The following is a 23,546-nucleotide window of genomic DNA, read 5'->3' as shown; positions in this document are numbered from 1 at the left end:
ACAGTCAGAAAGACTGATCGACTTGCTTTTGCTACCCTGATTTAACTGTGAGTCATGTGTTATTGACTGAGGCGGATTAATTTCACATGCACAGAAAACCTCCGGGTGGAGCATTTTGGGATGAGAATGTTGTTTTCCAACGTGGAAGGGAGATAGGTAAAATGAAGCCTGTGGATGAGATAGAGGGAAGTAGAAAATGGAGAAAAGTTATACAGCATGAGGAGTGGCTAGAGAATAGTGAGGAGAGAAAGGCAACAGAGGTGACTGTTACCAACTAATGACTCCTTTTCATCATCAACACACCACCTGGAAAACTCCATTCCCAGAAGTCAACAGTGGTTTCCTAATTGCCAGATCAAGTTACTTTAAATCCCTGTCTATTGTCAGTCAATTACTGAAACTCTCTCTTTTCTTGGATTTCTGGTTTTCCTCCTGCTTTTTTGGTCTTTTGTTTTTAGTGTCCTTTGCTTAGTCTTCTTATTTCCCCTTTACATCCTCAGCTGTTGTTTTTAGTGTCCTTTGCTTAGTCTTCTTATTTCCCCTTTACATCCTCAGCTGTTGAAATACTATTATCTTATATCCTCAGCTCTTCTCATCCTTTAACTTCTCCTAGATATCAGATTCCTGCCACAATTTCAGCCACCATCTATTAATACATACTGGTGATTCCCAGATTGGTATTTCTGGCTATGATCTCTTCCGTAATTATGGACCATATGCCAAGGTGGCTTCTAGACCTTTCTCCTTAGATTTTCCATAAGCAGGTACAATTCAGTATATACCTAACATAACTCATTGTTCTTGTTCCTCCTTGTCAACTTGCTAGTGTTCACTTCCTCAGACAACTCTCTTTTGAATTTCCTGTATTGCTTGCTGATACCCCTGTTTGCCTATCTATCCAAGGAGGATACCTGAGCATCATTCTCAACCCTTCTTTCTCTCTTCGATTGTATATGGAATTCTGACTCCCACTGAAACTTGCTTGTCACCATTGTTCTCTGTCCTTATTAATGCTGATTCAGATTTGGACCACCTGTGTTAGACTATTTTAGGACTGGCTTCTTTGACTTCTAGCTCAGCTTACTCCAAATTCTGCTCAACCTTCTTTAAGGATATTCTTTCTGAAGCTCAATTTTTTTTTAAATTTTGTATTCCTCCTATGACTTCAGGAAAATCTTTTCCTATTACCTGCCATTTAAAGCAAAAGTCCAAATTCTTAGTATGGCTCCTTATACTGTAATCTCTGCCTACCTTTTCAGCTTTATCCCTGTCTACCAAATTCTCAGAGTATATGCAAATATGCAAATAAAAGCATGGATACACACCAATAGAAGGGTGTACAATTAAAATTCCATTTATAAATATAAACAAAGTTGTACAAAGCTAATTAAATATTTGCTTTGCTTTAAGGTTGTAGACAAGTACAAATTGATACTTAAAGTGCAAGACATGGATGGTCAATTTTTTGGATTGATGACTACATCGACTTGTCTTATAACAGTAACAGATTCAAATGACAATGCACCTACTTTCTTGCAAAATGTCGTAAGTATATAACTCCAAAATCTATCTCTGTTTATTGTCATTTGTTATTTAATCTGAATTAATAAATATCATACTTTGAAGTATATATATTTTGAATAACAGTAAACATACAAATGTTTTATTTGTTCATAGTAGTATTTAGATTTCTGACCGCTTGTTGAAGGCCAGTAACAGTCTTCATTTGTAATGAAATTCTTCTTTCATTTAAACAATGTCTTTATGAAAATGCTATTTGAGATTCATGGATTAAAATAATCTATGCAGAAACTCTAAGAACACGTAACTTTGGAGTAGAAGAACCATTTTGCTTTCTTTGTAAAAGCTTTCTTTATAATGTAAGTTTTTAATGACTTCTTTCTGTTCCAGTATGCAGTATCGGTAGAAGAAAACACATACAATGTGGAAATCTTACGACTACCTATACAAGATAAGGATTTAATTAAGAGTGCCAATTGGAGAGCCAATTTTACCATTTTAAAGGGCAATGAAAATGGACATTTCAAAATCAGTACAGATGAAAAAACTAATGAAGGTGTTCTGTGTATTGTAAAGGTACAGTTATAATGAATAATTGACAGCTTGGGAAATTAACAAATTTTAATAAGTTAATGGTTTAATCAACTAAATAGTTTCATTTCACAGTCTCTATAAGTTGGAGTAGAGCATAGTGTCCTTAGTCCCACCTAATGCCTGCCTTTCTTCTGTAATTTATTTGCGAGTTATTAGCCACTTAACTTATGCTTGAACATTCTCAATTATAGGAATCTCCATACTTCAACTGGCAGCTTACTCTATATTTAGAGAGCTCTGATTTTCAGAAGTTCTGCTGTGCCTAAATTATTCTCCTTATATCCTATGTCTTTGATCCATGTTTTATTGCAAATGCTATACAGAACAAGTATAATTCTTTTGAAAAGGCTGTTATGTCCACTTGAGATTTAACTTTCTTTAGAATAAATATTCCCAATGCCCTTCAACTATTCCTTACATGATATAAGTTAGCCTTTGTATTATCTGTAAAAAATAATACTTTTCTCTGCCTCCCTAGTAGCTACTCAACATAATAATGAAAAGGAAAGCATTTGATAAACTATAGGATATTTTTATATTTTTAAAAGTATTAATATGTTCTTGGTACTACTACTTATAATTTTCCATAAAAAGATACCTTTCTTCTTTAAAAAAAGATAACTTTTCTGGGACCATAGAGCCTGAGTTGATGCAGTCTTTAGCTGCGTCCTGCATAAGCTCTCTACCTCAGGGTTGGTTGGTTGGTTTCTGCTGCAGCAGCAGCAGCAGCAGCGCACATGGGCTGAGTGAGGAAGCTGTTGTTCTTGCTCATTCTCAATGTAGAAGGTCCTCAGCTCCATAATAACCTGACACTTAATTTTCTAAGGGATTGTTACCATCTCAATGCAGCTATAAGATATTTTCGAACAATTTGATTGATGGATGAAACAAAAAGTCACTCCAGGATGGAAGAGGATTCATGTTTTTACAAAATTAATCATTGATTTCATGCCACCAGATTTCTAATCTTGCAGAGTTTTAAGCCACTTACACACTATCCAGCTTAAGTCTTGAAAAATTACATAAAAAATTCTAAGGCTTTATTTGGCACTTGGCTCTGGATCCATTAACCGCACCCCCTGCAGTGCCACAGCTGCTTCCTGAACTTCCCTCGGTCTCTCCTTGTCGGCACACACTCTGACTCACTGCACGACTGCACCAACACATGAAATTTGTGTTTGTTAGCAATAGATGCATATCCATTTGTTTTTCCTTTTGACTCTCCATTTCTGGGATAGACATAAAAAATCAAAAAGCATTTCACATGCCTTTTGTGGATTCTAAGATACAGAAATCTTCTTGTCAGTATTTCAGCTTGATAATACCAACGTGTGGGGAAAGGATGAAAACAGAAATTTTGCTTATCAGTCTTGATTTTGTTCCATGCTCAGCTGGTGATTGTTTTGATAGGCAGAAAGAATTAAAGAGCTTCAATCTTTCAGTTGAGTGCAAAAGAGTGTTTTGCAGGTTCTGCTTGATTTACTGTCTGAAAATCAACTGTAATCAAATGATTGATTTAAAAATTTTTAGAGGCTAGTAGACCACTTAAACAGAGTAGAATAGCAGAGGGATTGTATTGTGGTGGTTAAGGAAATGAATTCAAACCAGACTTCGCGGCTCCAAACCCAAGTGTAGAGGGGAATCTTTTAGCAGTGGGAAATCAGTGTATCTCTTCTTTTCCACTTTCCTTCTCTGAAAAACACGAATGATGATAATGTTAGCACCATTAAGCATATCATATTTCTCTTACTCAGCTCTGTTTTCACTGGGACAGTTTCTTGGGATAAACTACAGATACTACCAAAGTATAATTCTCAAGTTTTCAAAACATAATTTTCATAAAAATAGATAGTGAACATGGGCAAAAGTTCTACTTTAACTCTTTAATGAAAGAGCCAGCAAAAAGACAAAGCAGATTCCTAAGAAGAACTGAGAACAGGGATAGACTTTGATATATGAAAAAGCTGGGGTAAAATTCCTCAGTTTTTTTAATAGTCTGCTTTTTTAATTGCATTTTTCCGATATCATTTATCTCCCTTTTACTCTCTTCCACCTCCTTCCACTCCCTCCCCACCGTAATCACCCCACTGTTGTCTGTGTCCATGAGATCTCTTTTTTTCTTGATCCCTCCACCCACCAACCTGTCAGCTTATTCTCTATGAATCTGTCTCTGTTTTGCTTGTTCAGTTTGTTTCTTAGATTTCACATATGAGTAAATCATATGGTGTTTGTCTTTCTCTGACTGGCTTATTGACTTAGCATAATGGTCTCCATCTATCCATGCTGTTTTAAAGGGTAAAATTTTCTTCTTTTTTATGGCCAAGTAGTGTTCCATTGTGTAAATGTACCATAACTAACACTTGGGCTGCTTCCAAATCTTGGTTATCGTAAATGGTGCTGCAATGAACATAGGAGTGCATATATTCTTTCAAATTAGTGTTTCAAAAACAAACAAACAAACCAATTAAAAATGGGCAAAGGACCTGAAGAGACACTTCTCCAAAGAGGACATACAGATGGCTCATAGACATATGTAAAGGTGTTCAAGTCACTAATCACCAGAGAAATGCCAATTGAAACCACAATGAGATATCACTTCACACCTGTCATTAATGGCTGTCATCATAAATCCACAAACAACAAGTGCTGATGAGGATGTGCAGAAAAAGGAACCCTAGTGCACTGTTGGTGAGAATGCAGACTGGTGCAGCCACTGTGGAAAGGCGTTACCTCAAAACAGATTGCTGAGTTTTATGCCTGATAGCACAATTAGAACATGCATTAGGGATATATTTTTTATCTGAGAGAAAATAAAATCATTGCACATATTTGATTTTGTTTATGTTCATATTTAATTTTACAAGTTGTAAAATGTCTGGGCCTTAGTAGTAAATAGTCAGAACAAAGTTTCATTCTCCTAGAGTCAGGTGACCTTAGGCTGGTCCGTCAGTGAACTAAGGCAGCGCCACAGAGCACTGCCATCCTTCTGCATTATCTCCAGGTTCAGAATAATTTTTCTCAGTAAGAATGAAGCATAAAAGTATTTAAAGAATTGCTTTTTTGTAACTCTCTAAACCACCTGCAGAAACTTTTGGACTACTCTGTCTAAAGACTTAGGGAATATTCACCTCACTCTTTGGCCAAGGCTAAAGGTCACTGCTGACTACATGGGAATGGGGAATGTGTGCAGCCAGCACTGGTCATATTGATGAAAGTTCACATGTTATTTGAAATATCAAATGTGTTTCACACTTATACTGAAATACATGCATTTCTTTTTAAAGCCACTGAATTATGAAGAAACCCCACAAGTGGTCCTGGAAATTGGAGTAAGCAATGAAGCTCCTTTTACTAAAGATGTTTCCCTCAGGGAAACCACAAACAGAGCTTTGGTCACAGTTCAAGTGAAGGACCAGGATGAAGGGCCCGAGTGCAGCCCAGCAGCCCAATATGTACGGATCAAAGAGAATTCAGCCAAGGGGACCAGCACCAGTGGCTATAGGGCATATGACCCTGAAACTAAAAGTAGCACTGGTATCAGGTACAAAGAAATCTCTAACCAGATACTGACAATGTATTTGAAACAATTGTGGCAGTAACTAACTTTAATACATTTTATATTGCTGAAGGTTATTTTTATTTTTTATGAACAGGTACAAAAAATTGCATGATCCTGAACAATGGATCACCATTGATGAAAACTCAGGGTCAATCAGAACTTCCAAAGTTCTGGACAGGGAGGCTGTAACTCCCAGAAAGGACTTATATAATGTTACGGTCATGGCAATAGACACAGGTAAACAAAAAAAGTTTTAATCTAGTATTTCCTAAAGGAATTGAAGAATAATGCAACTATTCTTGTATGGAATTATTCTTGTGATAAATATCTGGGATTCTTAGAAATTACTTTAAGAACTCTATTCCTGTTTCTCTTAATCACCTAACAAAGTGAAACTACTTAGAACAAGAATCCGTGTCTTAAATTTATCTTTATATTCCCAGCATGGTGGACCTTAAAAATGCTTATAGACTCTATGTTAGCGGACGAAGGTGAAACGGAAATCTAGGACCAAGGAAGTGGTCTCACCAGACTCTTTATGTCGCTTTAAATTGAGCCTTTGAATAACTCTGCTGACTATTAGGTCAAAATGCTTCTTTCCTTGAATTCTGTTCCTTTAAAGTAACCCAGAACTTCTGAACCCTGGCTTTTATATATATATATATATATGCTTTTATTTATCTCTCTCTATATAACAGGTACATATATAGAGGTGGGGGAGACTTTATTTATTTATTTTTAGATAGAGGGGAAGGGAGGGAGAAAGAGGAGAGAAACTACAATGTGCAAGAGGAACATCCATCAGCTGCCTCTCGCCCATCCCCCAAAAGAGGACGTGGCTCATAACCCATGCATGTTCCCTGCTGGGAATCAAACCTGTAACCTTTTGGTTTGTGGGATGATGACCAACCAACTGACCCACACCAGTCAGGGTTGGGCATTATATATTTAAAGTTAATATCCCTGGGTTGTTTGGGTGTATACTGGGATTAGAATGATTTTTCTGTAGTCGTGTTTCTACACATTAACATCTGTACCAAAAGGAACCCAAAGAAATAGAGAGTGAAATTCAGACATTTATTTTTTCTGTTTGGTAATTACTTTGGAAAAAGGTTTATTGCGTCTGTCTCTGATATTGTCAACAACAGTACTCATTTTAGACGATCCATAGGTTTCATCTATCCATCTGTATTTGTATTTACCATTTCTTCTATAATCAAGAGTTTATTTTAAAAAACCATGTGTCGTATTTGGAATCTATGTGATTTTTTTTCTTTGGAAACTATGAAAGGCTTTACAAACTACCTGAACTTTTTTCTCTTTCTTCCTAGATGGTAGATCGTGTACTGGAACCCTTGTAGTTAACATTGAAGATGTGAATGATAATCCACCAGAAATGGTTCAAAATGATGTAGTAATTTGCAAACCAAAGATGGAATATACTGACATTTCAGCTTTTGATCCTGATGACTCTATCCATGGTCCTCCATTTCAGTTCAGCTTGGCAAACCCTTCTTCAGAAATCAGCAGAATATGGGCCCTCTCCACAGTTAATGGTACTCAATAAAAAATAATGATGTATATGCTCTAGAATAACTGATAATGGGTTTACTTGTCTGCTCACATGAAGCCTGTAAAATTGAGTTTCATTAACATCCTTCAGAAGCCTAACAAACTTTTACCAATATTGTAGAGGCCTATGTTATATTTTGTACATAAAATGAAAGAAATTATAATTTTTATGTTGGCAAAATTAACTTCTACTACAAAGACAAAAATGCTTTGTTAAAATATTGGCAACTTATCATGAAACTTTTTGCTGTGTTTTTAAGTAAGTCCAGTGAGATAAAGAGAGAATGAAAGATAGGCAGCTTACACTTGATTGTAAGCCAGCTGCAGAACTGAGGAATCTGGGGGTATGGGACAAGCACTCTGTGGTATTTTGGAAGGAAACATGTAGAATATGGACAGAGGTCTGGCACTGGAGCCTTCAGTGTCTGTGGTAATGGTTTCTGGGGAGTGCAGTAGTCCATATTTCAGCCGTGGTTCACGGCTTGTTTGTTACCAAGCATGCCCTTTCTTGCAGTTGCACTTTTCGTATGTTGGTTCTTCTACCTAGAATACCTCCCTTTTCATTTCTTAGCTTGATATTAATTCATAATGTTCATGGAGCACTTATTATTTATGAGGCAGTATTGCAGACCTGGGATTATATATGTGTATAATATACATATATATTATAAAGAGAGAGATTAACAAGACAGACATGAGTCCAGCACAGATACTCATGTCTAAGAAGACTTTCTTGAAATAGGAGTGACACTGGGATCTTTTGATGCTTTCTTTTTGTGTTGTATTATCATCTGTTTACATTATTCCTCCAATATATACATGAGTTTCTTGAGACATTTGTAATCTATTTTTGTATTGCCAGTACCTAGCCCAGTGCTTAGTAGATACTAACTGCTTAATAAATGTTTGTTGAATCAATAATTCATTAATCTATATGCATAAAAGAAGGAACATACCTGGGTTATAAGGAAACCAGTATTTTTAGAGTTTAGAGCATTTTAGTCAGAATGCTCTGAGAATGGGTGGAAGGAAAGAAGGAATCAGATGCAGATGGGCCTTATATACCAAGCCAAGGAGAATGGCCTTTGTACAGTAGGTGACCAAAGTGTGCATTGGGAGTGTACAAGTAAGGCAATACTGTATGCAGGTTTATGTCTTAAAAATGGCATTGGTTGCAGTTAGGAGGACAATTGAAGAGGACCAACTTGAGTGGCAAAGAAAATCAGAGGTTGAGGCACTCCTGTGAATAAATGAGACATGACTATGGCTTAGTTTGTGGCCTTGAGGGAGCAGAGGGATTAGAAAAATCTTACCTTAGACACAGTATATTCTGAAGGGTACAAATAAACCCACGCAGTAATTTACATTCCTCCGAAAAGATTCAGATATAAGGTGCAGCCAAAAACCTTTGAACTTCTTACAATTACAACAGTGCATTTAAGCACAGCTTAGAAATTACAGATGACTCCCGGATGTGCATATGCTGTTTTGTCATTCCACTTAGTGCATTGCAGAAACTCCAATAGGTTGTAATTGTCATTGAAAGTGTGTAGAGCTTTTGGTCTGTTGATAACAAGGTCATTAAAATAAAGTATGGAGACTGTTGAAGGAAATCTTACAGTTCATAAATATGTATTGTTGTGATACAGACATAGTTGTTTTTGCATAAGTCTTATAGTAACCTGGGAAATGTTAATTAGCTTCCTGGTATTGAGATTACTTCCAGAGGCAAGGCACTAATCACAAAAGGTCTATTGTGTTTTGGAAAATTTTCTTATCAATAGGATAATGGACAGGTACCAAAAGGTAAATGGATAAGAGAATGTAAACTTAAAACATCTTTGGTTTATAAGTGTTAATTCTTTAGGAGTATCATACACTGCTACTGCTGAAAAATGTGTGAAGTGTAGGTTAAAAGTCAATCTAGCATTCTTAGTTTGTAATAAGGGGATAAGTAAGGGAATGTTAAATGTTGTTGAAATGTTACTAGGTCACTCCAATGTCAAATTGTTTCTTTAAGTTCCTCTCTAAAAAGTTAGTGACTGACACATATACAGTAATGTTAGTGCTTGAAAAAGTTAAAGATAGTCATGCACTTTTATTCATTTTCATGTGGCAGGTGATTCTTTGAGAATAAGACCTTTACAAACAGGTGTGGTGAAACAAATGCTAAGGGAGGAATACATGTTCATTAAAAATATAATTCTATTTTCTTTCAGATACAGCTGCCCGTCTTTCATATAACAAAAATGCTGCACTTGACGTATATTATATTCCTATTACTGTAAGAGACAGAGAAGGTCAATCTGCAACAAAAACCTTGACAGTTAATCTGTGTGCTTGCACTCATCCAAGTCAATGCGCGAAGACTCAAAGAAGTGCAGGAGTATCACTTGGGAAATGGGCGATCCTGGCTATACTACTGGGTATAGCATTACTTTTCTGTAAGTCCTTTTACTTACTTAAGGTTAAAATATATAATAAATATCTGAGTTCAGGAAAAGGTCTTTAAAATGTAATCTTGTCCAATCATCTATTAGGTATGAGTCCTCTTTACAAATTCCTTTTGTATCATTTGTATCTGAGCTCTGATTGACCATTTTCTGTAAGAGGAGCAAGATCCTTTTTGAGATAAAAGATTTCACATTTGGAGAGAACTGTTGACAATTTTTTAGACTGTCCTAAATTTGTCAGTGTAGAACTTTTACTTTTTTGTCATAGTACTACTCTTTTTAGTTCTAGAAAACAATCTAAAATTTCTGCTATATGAAAGTTCACTAAAAGCCACAGATTTCTGGGAGAAGTTCAGCAATGTATCTTCTTCCATATTATCTTGCTAATTTTGAATTCTATTAATCTCTTCTTCATCAGTTGTCTAGTTCCCAATGGTACCATATCTTTTCCTCTCTTTTTATTCCCACCCCATTCCTCCAGCTTAGATTAGCTGTTGTTCCTTTGCTCTGTGATAGGGGTGGTGAGTAAGAGCAAGACTCTGGAATTGGACTGTCTAGGTTTGTTCCCAAGTTAACACTTGCAAGCCATGTGCCCTGGGGAAAGTTAATTTAACTGTGCTCCAGTTTCCTCATCTGTAAAAGGGGATAATCATAATAGCTTACTTTATAGAGTAGCACTGATGACTAATCAATGCATGTGAAAAGCTTATAATATTATATGGTGTATTTCTAGTAAGTGTTCATTATTTTTCATCAACTCAACAAAATAAACATGTATTGAACATCTATGATATGCCAAAATTGTGTCTTAGATGCATAGGATTCATCCAAAACAAAATAGACAAAAATAAACAAAAACAGTCTGCCTTGAGATAGTAAACTGATAGATTAAATGTGGAGGAAAAAAAATAGAACAAAATAATTAGTATTTGTAGTTCTGTAGAATGTGTGTGGGATGAGTATGAGAGATAGGTGGTAAGTGATTGAAATTTTCAGTAAATGGTTATATCAGGCCTAACTGAAAGCTATTGTTGATGGTTTTTGGAAAAGGTGAGTCAGTCCAGAGGAGTACCTGAGGAAAGAGCTTTCAGACAGAAGGGAAAGTCAGTTCCAAGGGGCTGAGGTGAGAGTATGCCTGGGGAAATCAAGGAATGGCAAGAAGACCAGTGTAGCTGGAGAGCAGTGAATGAGGGGAAGAGGGTAAAAAATGGAGGCGGAGAGTCACAAGGGGCCACACAGAGCAGGCAGGGGTTGGTACACTTTGTCTAGGGCTAGAGAGTATGTATTTTAAACTTTGCAGGCCATGTGGTTTCAGATAAAGCCAATCAAATATGCCCTCATAGCAAGAAAGCCGCCAAAGACAATATTTAAATGATGGGTGTGGCTGTGTTCCAATAGAAGTTTATTTGTAGACACTAAAATTTGAATTTTATATCATTTTCACATAGAGTAAACTTGTATTTTTGATTTTTTTCAACCATTTAACATTATAGAAACCATACCCATGGGCCTTACAAAAACATATGGCAGGCTGGATGTGGGGCTGTGGTTTGGGAGTTTTTGGCATAACAGCTTGTACAATATTATAAAGAATTGTTGGTATTACTATTAGTTTTATTATCACAGATTTTAACCTCTCACAGTTATTATGTAGAATGAATTTCTGAATAGAAAACATACAAAATAGGTGATTAAGATACTTGGAGAAAAATCTATTCTGGGAAAAATGTTTTGTCATGCTTTCCTGTAGGCAAACCATTTTTTTCAGGAGTCAATGAATCTCTTTAAGGTCTTTGTCTTACTTAAATAAATATCAGTGATTTAAAAAAATGTCCTCCTTAACTCATGATTCTAAATCCTTTAGTATGATGGATAGAATTCAAACTCTTAAAAGGGGCTATCATCAAAATATACATACAATCATGCCAAATTTTAAACTCCAAGCTAAATCACAGTCCGTTAGTTTAGAAAGGTCAAAGTGATTCATGGGGCACCATGCTTGGTGGCTTTATTTGCCTTCTGTGCACCTTAGATGATAAAATACAAAAGATCAGTATTTTATTCTATGTATGTTAAACTTTATATATCCACTTTTTTTCAAACTCAGCTGTATTGCTAACTTTAGTGTGTGGAATTGTTGGTGCCAGAAAAAAAGGTTTTCCGGAAGATTTGGCACAGCAAAATTTAATTATATCAAACACAGAAGCACCTGGAGACGATAAGGTGGTAAGTAATTTTCTTAAGTGAATATCTCTGAATATCTCCCATAATTTCTTAACTCACCTTTATGAAGTTATTTTGAAATTTAGGAGTTTATTTATATTTTCAATTGGGTAAGATTTTGTAGGCATTAAGTATTTTATCTGCTAATATTCAAATATTTATGTAGGAACATTTAATTATCTTCTGAAACTATAACTGAACGCAGGTCCAGTGGCTTGCTGCTTTGAAAGCCAGTACTTAAGAGGCTGGTGCTGACGTTACAGGAAGTGGTTTATGCAGATGCCAGCCATCTAGAAGATAAGGGACTCACATCTCAAAGCCCATCTCCCCTCTCAGTGGAAGCAGAGGTTTTTACAAGGAGGGAGAGGGGAATAGAATAAGGAGATCAAGGGAGGGGGTTGCAAAGTCCTCTCTGTGCAGACTAGCACAGTCCTTTCCAATAAGGCAAGAGATGGTCCGGTGTGCATCATCATCCTGGTTCACCCATCCCGGCTTCCCGTCATCTTGACTCCACGGTTGAAGGTCAGCAAATCTCCCAGAGCTGGGATGCCTGAAGGTCAAAAGTTTAGCTTTTGAAGTTAGTTCCTAGGATTGTTATACAAACATGCTGTTCAACTACAAGCTGCATGTTAGTCAGAGTCAGCATTTACAGCATGAGTGGCAAACACAAGGCCTGCAGACCGAATCCAGCCCTCCACCTTGTTTTATGCGGCCCACACCTTGTTTCCACCCAGTGGCAGTGCCAAGCTCTTGCTTAACTGTGAAGGAGTAGTTACATTTATACAGTCCTAAAATTACATTCGGCCCTTTGAAAGCAACCTCGAGGCTGATGTGGCCTCTGGTGAAAATGAGTTTGACACCCCTGATTTACAGGAACAGTGTCAAAAGAATGGTGGGGTGGGTTACAATTCCTCATTGTTAGAATTTTCCACAGTTATAAAGCCATATGTATTATTTCAGTTATCTTTTTTCTATTCTCTAGTGTTACAATTTAAAGTGTGTTCTTTGATGTTATAAATTTATTATAATAACAATCTATCTGGCTGCTCTCTACAGTGTATATTTCCAGATGTTATATTTCTCTTTGACAATTTATAAGAAAAAATAACTTGCTAAAAGCTCTGAAGGTAAATGAAGAAAATATCAAAGAGATGTATGTTTTTTTAAAAGTATGTGTATGTGGGAGGCGATTGGAAGATTACTGCCAATCCGTTTCCTTATATATTTTGGGGACCTCTGAGGTCCTTGGCACTATGCTTCTTGTTTTGGGGGGAAGTGTATTAAAACGTTTTACAAGGCATGTTCTTTCCTCAAAAAGATTTTGGTGTGTTTATGAGAAACAGAGTCTACTGTTACAGAGAAAATAAGTAGGCACATGACAGTAACCCATTAGTTAGCATCAGTACGATAGAGCAGTGTCTGAGTTCAAAGAGGCTTATGCTACGTTAAGTGTTCCCTTGATATCTGGACCTACTGTGGAGGCCTGGTGGAAGAAGTACATGTTACTCTGTTACTCTGACTTAAAGAGTAAGAAGTGTTTGAAAGTGAAGAGACATTGAGAATAGCTAAAGAGGAGGGAAAGAACCTACTGAATAAAAAAGAAAACAAAATTTAGAGATTGTTTAACAAACGGTGAAGAATTTAATTTGAAATAGAAAAAAATGATGTTTTGGAATAGAAGTGTGAGACCTAAGTTAGGCTGTGTGGGAGAGTATATACGAGAGGAGTAGGAGATGGGACTTTCATAGGCCACATTAAGGATTTCAGGTGTATTTCTTGGAAAGAGAGAGTCAGTCAAGGCTTTTCTGCATGTAAGCAGCATAATGTGAGCAGAGTGATGCTGAATCATTGGGGTGATCATCAAGAATAGGAAGGCTTTAGGGATGGGGAAGATAAGGGATTGAGATCTTTTGATTATTTAAGGGTGATGTTGCTAGGATAATGGTAACTGGGATATTAAACTAGGGATGGATAAAAAATATTTTCAATTTATAAATGATAAGATTGCTTACCTTACAGTAACAAAATAAAAAGTGGAGTCAAAGGGACAGATGCTATAGACAGGGACAATAACGATATATCAAGCTTTTTTTATATCTCAGGGAGGAGATTACTTTCTCATCAACTATTTCTCTCTTTCATTTCCTCCCCACCCTCACACAAAGTCATAGCCCATCCATATTTGATGTATCTATATGTGGGACCCTGTAATTATCTCTCCATTCAGAAAATGGGTTTATCACTTTGATAGTCCCTATATAAATAGTGAGTTCTTATGTAATATCTGAGCATGGAATGAATGAGCTTTGATTAATATTTGTTCTTTGCCATTTGATGCTAGAGCTGGTAGTATTGATCAGGTACTTCACTGTATTATTCTCACACCTGTGTGACTGTTCTCTGCTGGGAACCCTTCCTAAAAGGACTTGGAATTATTAATTTGTACCAGAACATAATTTCAGGCCTGATTTTACAAGATGTAACAAAATTTCCTAGTGACTATATAAACTCCCGTACAATGAGTAAAAGTGATGACTTTACGTTGCATCTGAGTTTCAGTCATAGGAATATGAGATCGTGTTAGGAATTGGGGCTGGAAAAGTAGGTCTGCAAATCACTGATACAGTGAATTGGTCGTGGATACCCTGTGAGGATATCAGACTCTGGGGTGTGCCCTTGGAGGTGAGTGAAAGGAACACGGAGGAGATAGGAAGGAGAATGTCAAACAGCAGTGTGCATTTAGCCTCCATTTTAGTTTATTTTCAATTCTCCTCCCTTTAGCTTAGAAATGTTCTCTCTGACCATGTATTTGTAGTGACAAATTATACTATGAAGGAAATTTGAAAATCAGGATTTTTTTCCTTTGAAATAGAAATTTGCTGTAGCAGCCACCTAAGCAAAAAATCTAGGGTAGCAGTGCCACCAAATGGCTACTTTTCAGTTCTCTTTTCCAGTATATATATATTTTTAAGACAGTGAGATAATGTGCATGGCTTTTTATGGATATATTTCAGGCTCAGTAAATCATCTAAACTTGAAAATTTCCAGTTTAGTTAGAGACTCTGCATATTAAATTTAAGAAAGTTAAGTTGCTAAGAGGATGGCACAGAAGAGCCTGACGGTTATGGAGAGCTTCTCATGGCCATAACAGTTTATACTTAGAAATGACGCACTGAGGTGACCATTGTGACTGAGTTTCTCACCTATGTTGACTTTCTCTAGTCCCCTCTTTTTTTTTTTGAAACTGAACTTTTGGAAAGAAAGATTTATACTAGATTTCTCTATGATCCTACTTTCTGTTCACCTAGCACTCCAGAATTCCTTTTGACAAAGAGCACCAGTGCCCACTTTTTTTTACTTGAATTCAGTGGGTGCTAACTTTATGTGAACCAGTTGTTATCCTACTTTGATTTTTTTTCTGCTTTGATCATTGACCTCCTTACCTTACTTCCTTGTACAGTTTCAGAGTCATACCTTTTTACTTCCCTCTATTGGTTATTCCAGATCAGTTGTCCACCCCTTAAAGTGGGATTTTTCCTGTGGTTTTATTCTTAGCCCTCTTTTCTTTTAGTTTACAGTTTCCTCTAGGTAATGTCATTTATTCCTGTGGCTTCAACTGCCTCCTACATGGAAAGAACTCCCCGAATTCAACCTCCAGCTCAGATCTCTCACCTGAGCTTCAGATCCCCATATTCACGTACTCATCTTGCACGTCCCACACGTTTCTCAAGTTTACCAGGCTCAAAATCAAATTGCTTACTCTTCTCTTACCCACAGGCACTTCCTTCTTCCCCATTTCAATGTGAATTGTACCATCCATCTGGATGCACAGCAGAACGCATAGGAAGTGTTCCTGACCCCTCCCTGTGCTGCCTCCCATCCAGCCACCCCTCTGCTGAGCAACTACTTTTAATCATCACTGCTTCCACTTTGGCTTAGGTCCTTATCATTTTCACCTAGAATAATTTAGTGACCCCTCTGACTTCCATGACACTAAACTCATCTCTTTCATATTTGTCTGTCACATTATTGCCTAGAATGATTTTAAAAACATGTTTCTTTCCTGTTATGAAAACACTTCTTTGAGTCCTCATAATCTCAGGGTAGTCTGCTTTTTTTTTTTTAAGCATGGCATGTAGGTCTCTATGTCCTCTGCCCTTTTATAACCTTTCCAGCTTTCTATCCCTCTCTTAGTTCTCTGTGGTAGCCATGCTCAGCAGGCTGAAGCTGAGGATCCCTAAAGCATCTTTGTCTCTAGACCCTCCTGCAGGGACTGTGTTTTTCCTATTGCTTAGCAGGAGTGCATCAGCTCAGTTTTCAAAGTCTACTACAGTTAACCTCTCTGGAATCCAAATTTGGTGTTCTTTTTCTGTACTTCTGTTTTCTCTGTTCACTTGTTTATCAGAATAATCACATTCTTAAAGTAATTGTCTGTCTTCTGCCTCATCGGAATAAGAGCTTCTTGGAGCCACTGAATGAATGACCATCCCTATCTTTTCATTCCTAGACTGAGCATATAATTGAAAAGTAGTAAATGTCTGTTGGTTGGACGAATGAATAAAAGTTCTTTTTCCATTGTTCTCTTGTGACTTTTCTTGGAATCATTTTCTCCCAATAGGAATGGCTTATTTTATTTTATTATTTTATTTCAGTGTTCTGCTAATGGGTTTACCACCCAGACAGTCAACAACTCTAACCATGGCCTTTGTGGTACTATGGGGTCAGGAGTCAAAAACGGAGGGCTGGAAGCCATTGAAATGGTGAAAGGAGGACACCACACCTTAGAATCGGGCCGGAGTCACCATCACACCCTGGATTCCTGCAGGGGAGGACACATGGAAATGGAAAACTCCAGACACACCTACTCAGAGTGGCATAATTTCACTCAGCCTCATCTTCATGAAGTGAGTTTTCTTAAGTGACTTCACTCTATTATTTAAATGTCCAAGTGGGGGACAATAGGGAATTGGTATTAACATACATATTTTAAGAAACTGCTTTTTCATATTCTTCATGATCTCTTCTTTCTCCCTCTCCGGTTATTTTTTCCCTTGCTCTTTGATTGCATTACATTATTTAATATGAAAGGGATTTTATTTCATCTGTTATATTATTTTAATTTCTAAAATGTCATGAAAACTGCAGGCTTTTAATATCCCTGACTTAAGTTACATTACTTTGAGGTATATATTTACCTCACAAGCTTTTTCAATATGGAATATGAAAAAAAATCTAATTCCTCACAATTATAAAACTTCCCAAATCAAATATCCACTTTCTATGAAAACAAAGCATCTGCACATAATTCTAGGATTAGCATTAGATAATATGACCTGTCTGAACTATTTTCAATGTAAAAGCATGATGCAAACATAACATGTTTTATTGAGAGGAAAGCAAAGATGTGAAAGAAAGGAGAGGCTAAATAAGGGATTTTCAAGCCTGATAGCACATCATAATCCCCTGGGAAGCTTTTAAAAAAATACTAATGCCTGTGCTCCACCTTGAAATATTCTGATTTAATTGGTTTGGCTGTTTCCCAACCCCAAGGCTCCTCAGGTGATTCAAATGTGCAGCCCAGGCAGAGAATCACTGGATTAAACTTCTTTCTGGCACTAAGTTCTCACTTCTTTGATCTCAGGACGCCAGTGTCTTTGGAACACAAAGAGTGGACCAGCAGCCCTTAATCCTTTCATGGATGGCAAATGGGCAACATTCTGTGACACAGCTGCAGTTTATCATATGTCCACTGCATATTTTTTCATGAAGTTCAGTTTTCTGTTTCTACGCAGTCAGTTTCATGTAATAGGAGGTTGGGAAGGAGCAAAGCTTAAGAAGCACTCTTAGGAGTGTTTTTCAGTGTGCACATTAGGGAATGGGATGTGAGGCTAAAATGGTTATGAAGGAAGACATTTGCTAATTCAAAGCAAGAAAATAAGCTCAGGTTAGAGAGGGAAGGCACCCAGGTGAGGAAGGGAGGAGGCGGAAGAGTTTGACAAGTAGGAAGACTGGCCAGCGACGGATATAAAGGGAAATGTGGCTGAATGCCTGGCCCCTCTATTCTGCAATGCCAGATTTTGCTATGTGGGTTATATTATTTTGACTTTCACTGAAATTTTTGGTACACCTCTATTTTGTCATGTTTTGGCTATCTTATAAACTTGATTCTGAAGCCAGTGAGGTAGTTCTTATCTACTTTCTAACTGCACAAAATATGTAGGGATTTTAGTTAACATCTATTGTCTGTTTACTATGTGCTGGGAATAATAAGAATATTTTTCATACACTACTATTGCATCATTTAACAATGATCCTGGGAGATAGTCACTTTCTCTCTATATTCCCATTTTACACCTGAGAAAAGGGAGACAAAAATATTTAGTAACTTGCACCTAGTCAGACAGCTAGTTGGTTAAAACCAGAGCTATGACTCAAAGTCAAGACTGTTTGACTGTTGAAGCTCAAATTCCTAACCACTATGCATCGTGCTGTGGGCTAGCCTGACTTCTAGACATAAAATTTAGGAATAAACATTTAATGATAATTTAAATGTACTTAAATATAACATTTGTCTACATAATTTTTCATTTGTATGGATTACTAGAAATGTAAAGTATACTGACTTTATGGTATGGTTGTGATATAGACCAATCATGTGCATTTTTTGTATGTAGGACTCCATTAGAGGACACACTGGTTAAAAATTAAACATAACAGGTAAATAAAAAATAATTTTTATGTTTACATGTTTGTGTGTTTAAAACAATAATGCAATCCTTTGTTTTTATTTTACAGAAATTGCACCAATATAATAAGAATGAAGACCACCTCTCATCTAAAGATTATGTCCTTACGTATAACTATGAAGGAAGAGGATCTCCAGTTGGTTCTGTAGGTTGCTGCAGTGAAAAACAGGAAGAAGAAGGTCTTGACTTTTTAAATAATTTGGAAGCTAAATTTACTACATTAGCAGAAACATGTACAAAAAGATAAATATTACAATGCTACAATTAGACATGATTTTGTCTAATATTTCTGGATATTTCCAAAGGGGTTACTGTAAAATTTGATTTCAGTTTCTAAATATGAATCTATATCTGAATTCATATCTGGGCTGAAATTCTGTTCTGGTTCCAGGTCTAGATTTAAGTTGAATAGGGTTATTTCAAATACTATGGCAATTTTTTTGGATTTTTTTAGCCCTAAAATATTAGTAGTACTTAGTCAGTAGCCCCTATGATTTCTAGAATTTTGTTTTCTTTCTGGTTAGCAATAAGATAATGAAGAGCAGTCTTACCTGCTTGATTGCCTTAATAAAACATAACTTACCCCCCAAAAATAAAGTTCTCAAAAATACATAGCCACAACTTTAAACTATGCTAGGAAAGTACAAACCAAGAAATTGTTAGTTTTATGCTTTTGAAGGTGTTTTCTATGGTTTATAAAAGATTATTATGAGGAATGTAACTTCCTTTATTCTCAAGAAACAAAACTATGTTTACCATACAGAGAGGTATTGCCATATTTTAGTGGAAAATGCTAAACATCTTTTATTGAGATCATAATCTGTAATCTTACCTTTTTGCACCCTGAGGTTCAAGACCACTATCAAGGACTCTTACCAGGAATGAAAATTAGGCTGAAAAAAATGTTGCTTTTCTTCTCTTGAGTATTATACTTTTATATTTTTATTTGCAATTTTAGCACATGTGGTTCTTATTTCCTCTATAGTAGCCATTTGAAATTAGAATATGTTATCCTTAGATGGATTGTAGTTATGCTTTATAGTCTGAAAAAACAGACTCCTATCATAGTTATAAGTAGCAATGAGGGATAAGCATTCATTTTCATTCACTGCCACTTTCAAATAAAATACAGTACTCCCTATTAAGGCAGGTGGATATTACAAAATGCTGTAAAGAATCAAAGGAATATAGGGAAACCTAACCCCTAGGTGGAAGTCAGTATCTTGCAAGGTGTTTCTTAAATTTAGTGCTTCCCAAATCTGTTTATAATAGAGCCCCTGGAAGGCCAGCAGAATACTTCAAAGCAATGAAGTTAAACTTCAAATAATGAATACCTAAAGTTATGGTAATCTAATCACATTGTCATATTCTTACTTCAAGTGATAGTTTAAAAACTGGACTGGAAATACAGGAGCAAAAGTATGTTTTCTGTTGTAATGTAAATAAATAATATAATAATAATAAAAAAGAATAAACTGTTTTGCGTACTCAAAACTGTAAACCTACTTTTGCCTACCCCTGTATTAGGTATCACTAACTGAAGAAAAGTTTGGAAGAAAAATAATTAAAATTATTTAAAAAATTTGCAGTGATGAATTGGGACCTTTCCACACCCCTCATTCCCCAAATTCTTTATTTGTATTTGGGAACAGAATTTGTTGAGTTAGCCCATGAAGTGGCCGGGTTCTATAGGCTATAGTTTGAACTGACTATATATATGTGCATATGTATATATACGTATGGGGGCAAAGGGAACTTTGGGAGAAGACAAACCCAAGGAGGGTTTGGACAGGTTAGAGATCATCATGAAAACTCGGGCCTTCAAGGGCAGGAAGAGAGGCCAAAAAATGTAACACTGTTTGCTTCATAGTTTTTCCTAGGCCAGGGCCTTCCTTTTCCGTCTTTACTCAGGCCAGTGGCAGCTGCCATTTGGTTTTGGGGCAGGATTATTAACCCCTTGTCTGAGCCTCACCTTATTTGGAGTGTGGAGTGCTGGAGAAGAGAGCTGACTACATGATGATTCTGAAGGCAATCACAGGATGCGCCTGAGCTGGTTGTGTAGAACAAACAGGGCATCATCCATGGGAAATGCTTCATCCTCTGTAGCCCTCTGGGCCCTAAGATGGAAGGTCTTCAATTAAATGTGCTCTAAAATTTTTATTTGATACTATATTTTTGGTTTTCTTATTTGCTCCTGAAATCTAGATTTTTAGACTTACACTTTTGAACAGGTAATTTCCTTTTAAGGTTTTCTTATTTTTAATGGAAACATTGTTAACATGTGGTATTCTTCTTTCCTCATATGTGTAAGGTGAAAATCATGCCTTTTTAGTATGAAAGAAAATATCTTTTTAAAGCTTTAATTTTTCCAGTTTTTGAATTTTTAATGTAGATGTACAGATCATTTTTTTCTTATCTTTATAAAGAATCAGTTAACTGTATAAAATGCAGTGAGGTTTGTTTGAAACATTTTTCACAGATTTTAATTTTGCTATTAAGAAGTTACTTTATTTTGAAAGAAACAAGGCAAGTTAAAAGCAAAACTCAGATGTGTAGAATAATATTTACAGATACAGGATATAAAAAAACAATGTTAATTTGAATCTTTGTTGTTTTCAGAAATAAAATTATTCCATGGTAAATATGTTATAGAAGTACGCTTAAGACTGGCATGGAAATAGTGCTTCTCAGTAATGCCTTTATTGTATTACTGGAGAATATCTTAGAGAATGGGTAATTATCAAATTGTTAACATTATTAATATATATTGTACTATTTTGGGGGATTGCTATTTGGGGCAAATGATTATCTCTACCTATCTCTCTATCTGTCTACCTACCTACCTACTTACCTATCATTTGATTTTGTTTGAGTAAAGAAGGGCTAGAAAGTGGTTGTAATGACAGACTGCACCAGAAATAAAATGCTGATGCAGGATTCTACTTGGAGGAGCAGGGTAGTCAAAAGGAAACATTAGGAGTTAAAAAAGAAAGCAAGAATGAAAGAGAAAAGAGCAAGTGATATTCCAACCTTGGTTCTGCACCTTACAGGATGTGTAACTTCCAAGCTTTAATTACAACTGAATTACAGTGCTGTGCGCCTCACAATGAATCTTTTCCCCAGATGTGTGTGTGTGCGCGCACGTGCTTACTGGCAAATGTAAGGCTGACCATTTCAAGAATTTATGAATTGTATCAATAGCTCCAAATGCTAATATAATTTGAATCACAGCTACAATTTCAGAACTTTTATTGTGATCATTATTTTTGTGTGTAAATATTTGGTTTCAAGACTGTTGTTGAATTTTTTTTTTGAAATAAAAAAACTGGATAAATTCCAAGTGTCCGTCAGAATTGATTTGGTTAAATATTAGGTTACAGTGGGTGAACAGCATGGACTCCAGAGTCAGACTATTTGAATTTGCCCCCTGGCTCTGCTTCTTACTCTTTCTGTGGACTTTAGAAAAGCTACTTACCTTCTTTTTTAGTTTTCTCATCTTTAAAATCAAAATAACAATATTGACCTCAGGAAGTTAACACATTTAAAACATGTGGACTATTTCCTGTACATAGTAAAAGATTCAGAAGTCATAGATATATAGGTAAAATTATTGAGCTGGGTATGCTACAAAACAATGTCTAATCTCATTTTCTAAAATGAGATTAGACATTTATGCTTCTGTAGGAAACAAAAGACCTGAATAGATTATTTCCAGAAAATGGAATTACAGTTGATTTATATTTTGTGTTCATTTTCTACAATGAACATTGACAGCATTTGAATATTTTAAAGGATTGATCTGAGCCCTAGACAGCTTCTTTATGGCTTGTTATAGTTAAAAGTAATGTTGGCTGCATGGGCAGAAACAATAAGGTGGCTGTGACTTAAAAAACCAAGATCCAGATGAAGTTTGCAGGCCTCTCTGTTCTGGTAGTTTATTTTGATTTCAACAGTTTGAGCTTCATATCTTTCACTTTTCATTTACTTCTTTTTTTAAAATTCACATAACTCAAAATTCACTATTTTATTCATTTTAAAGTGTATAATTAAGAGGTAATCAGTACATTCAGAATGCTGTGCAACCACCACCACTGTCTAGTTCCCGAAGGTTTTCGTCTCCTCAGAAAGGAGGCTTTTAAGCAGTCACTCCGCCTGTCTCCATTTCCTCAGCTCCCGGCAGCCCCCAGTCTATTTTCTGTCTCTGCGGGTGATTCTGGACACTTCAGGTGAATGGAACCACACAATATATGTGCTTGTGTGTCTGGCTTCTTTCACTGAAGTTAAAAGCCTTTTTTCATCCTTTTACTTTGGAAAGAAATCCTACAATATCTGAAAGGCCATGTTCAGAATTTCTCAGACACAAATATGACCATCAGCATTTCCAAATTCAAAATGAGTATTTTTGTTTGTGTGAAAATCAAATGTAGTAAGGCAAAAATAGACCTGATGATAAATACAACCATATGTACTAATATACTAATACAAAAATATGTTAATGATTATTAATATTTTAAAGCTATCAATATTTTATTAAAATCAAAAATTTAATTAAATTAATGAAAATAGTTAAAATTAAAATTATAAATATTTAAAAATTATTAATATTTTTTAAATGTCATATCTTCTTGGCAAAAATCAGAGCTATAAAAATTGGCCAAGTTAAATGGGCCCAAAGAAAACAGTGCAGATGCTATAATCAGTAAAATTTCATACAAATAGCCAATTGATCAAATGAATCACTATTATATTATAAAATATGAATAAAAATGTAGTCTTATTAAAATAATTTTAATAAAATATAATAGAAAATTGTAAAGAGTTTAACATTGCTGTACAAGAATTTGAAAAATCAAAATGTCTTAATATGAACTGGGAAAT

The 23,546-nt window shown here is 35.9% G+C and overlaps 1 protein-coding gene across 2 annotated transcripts in view; it reads left to right on the top strand.

Annotated features, from left to right (window-relative positions):
• DSC3 (desmocollin 3) overlaps nucleotides 1–21,991 on the top strand; it is a 47,738-nt gene extending 25,747 nt beyond the window's left edge. Inside the window, exons 8-17 of one of the 2 annotated variants that reach the window (XM_045850225.1) lie at nucleotides 1,411–1,545; nucleotides 1,912–2,097; nucleotides 5,400–5,656; nucleotides 5,769–5,911; nucleotides 7,006–7,230; nucleotides 9,466–9,690; nucleotides 11,807–11,925; nucleotides 16,575–16,826; nucleotides 18,597–18,639; nucleotides 18,718–18,857. In XM_045850225.1, coding sequence (XP_045706181.1) covers nucleotides 1,411–1,545; nucleotides 1,912–2,097; nucleotides 5,400–5,656; nucleotides 5,769–5,911; nucleotides 7,006–7,230; nucleotides 9,466–9,690; nucleotides 11,807–11,925; nucleotides 16,575–16,826; nucleotides 18,597–18,623 — 1,569 coding nt within the window. In that variant the 3' untranslated portion in view covers nucleotides 18,624–18,639; nucleotides 18,718–18,857. Of the gene's footprint in view, nucleotides 1–1,410; nucleotides 1,546–1,911; nucleotides 2,098–5,399; nucleotides 5,657–5,768; nucleotides 5,912–7,005; nucleotides 7,231–9,465; nucleotides 9,691–11,806; nucleotides 11,926–16,574; nucleotides 16,827–18,596; nucleotides 18,640–18,717 lie in introns of both variants that reach the window. The other variant, XM_045850224.1, reaches the window with a different exon arrangement.
• The last annotated feature ends 1,555 nt before the right edge of the window (nucleotides 21,992–23,546 follow it).

Source organism: Phyllostomus hastatus, unplaced genomic scaffold (genome assembly GCF_019186645.2).
Source record: "Phyllostomus hastatus isolate PE091 unplaced genomic scaffold, TTU_PhHast_1.1 phas_contig_80, whole genome shotgun sequence".
Lineage (NCBI taxonomy): Eukaryota > Metazoa > Chordata > Mammalia > Chiroptera > Phyllostomidae > Phyllostomus > Phyllostomus hastatus.
Note: the sequence above shows the minus strand (reverse complement) of the source record. Positions and strands in the feature narration are given on the sequence as shown.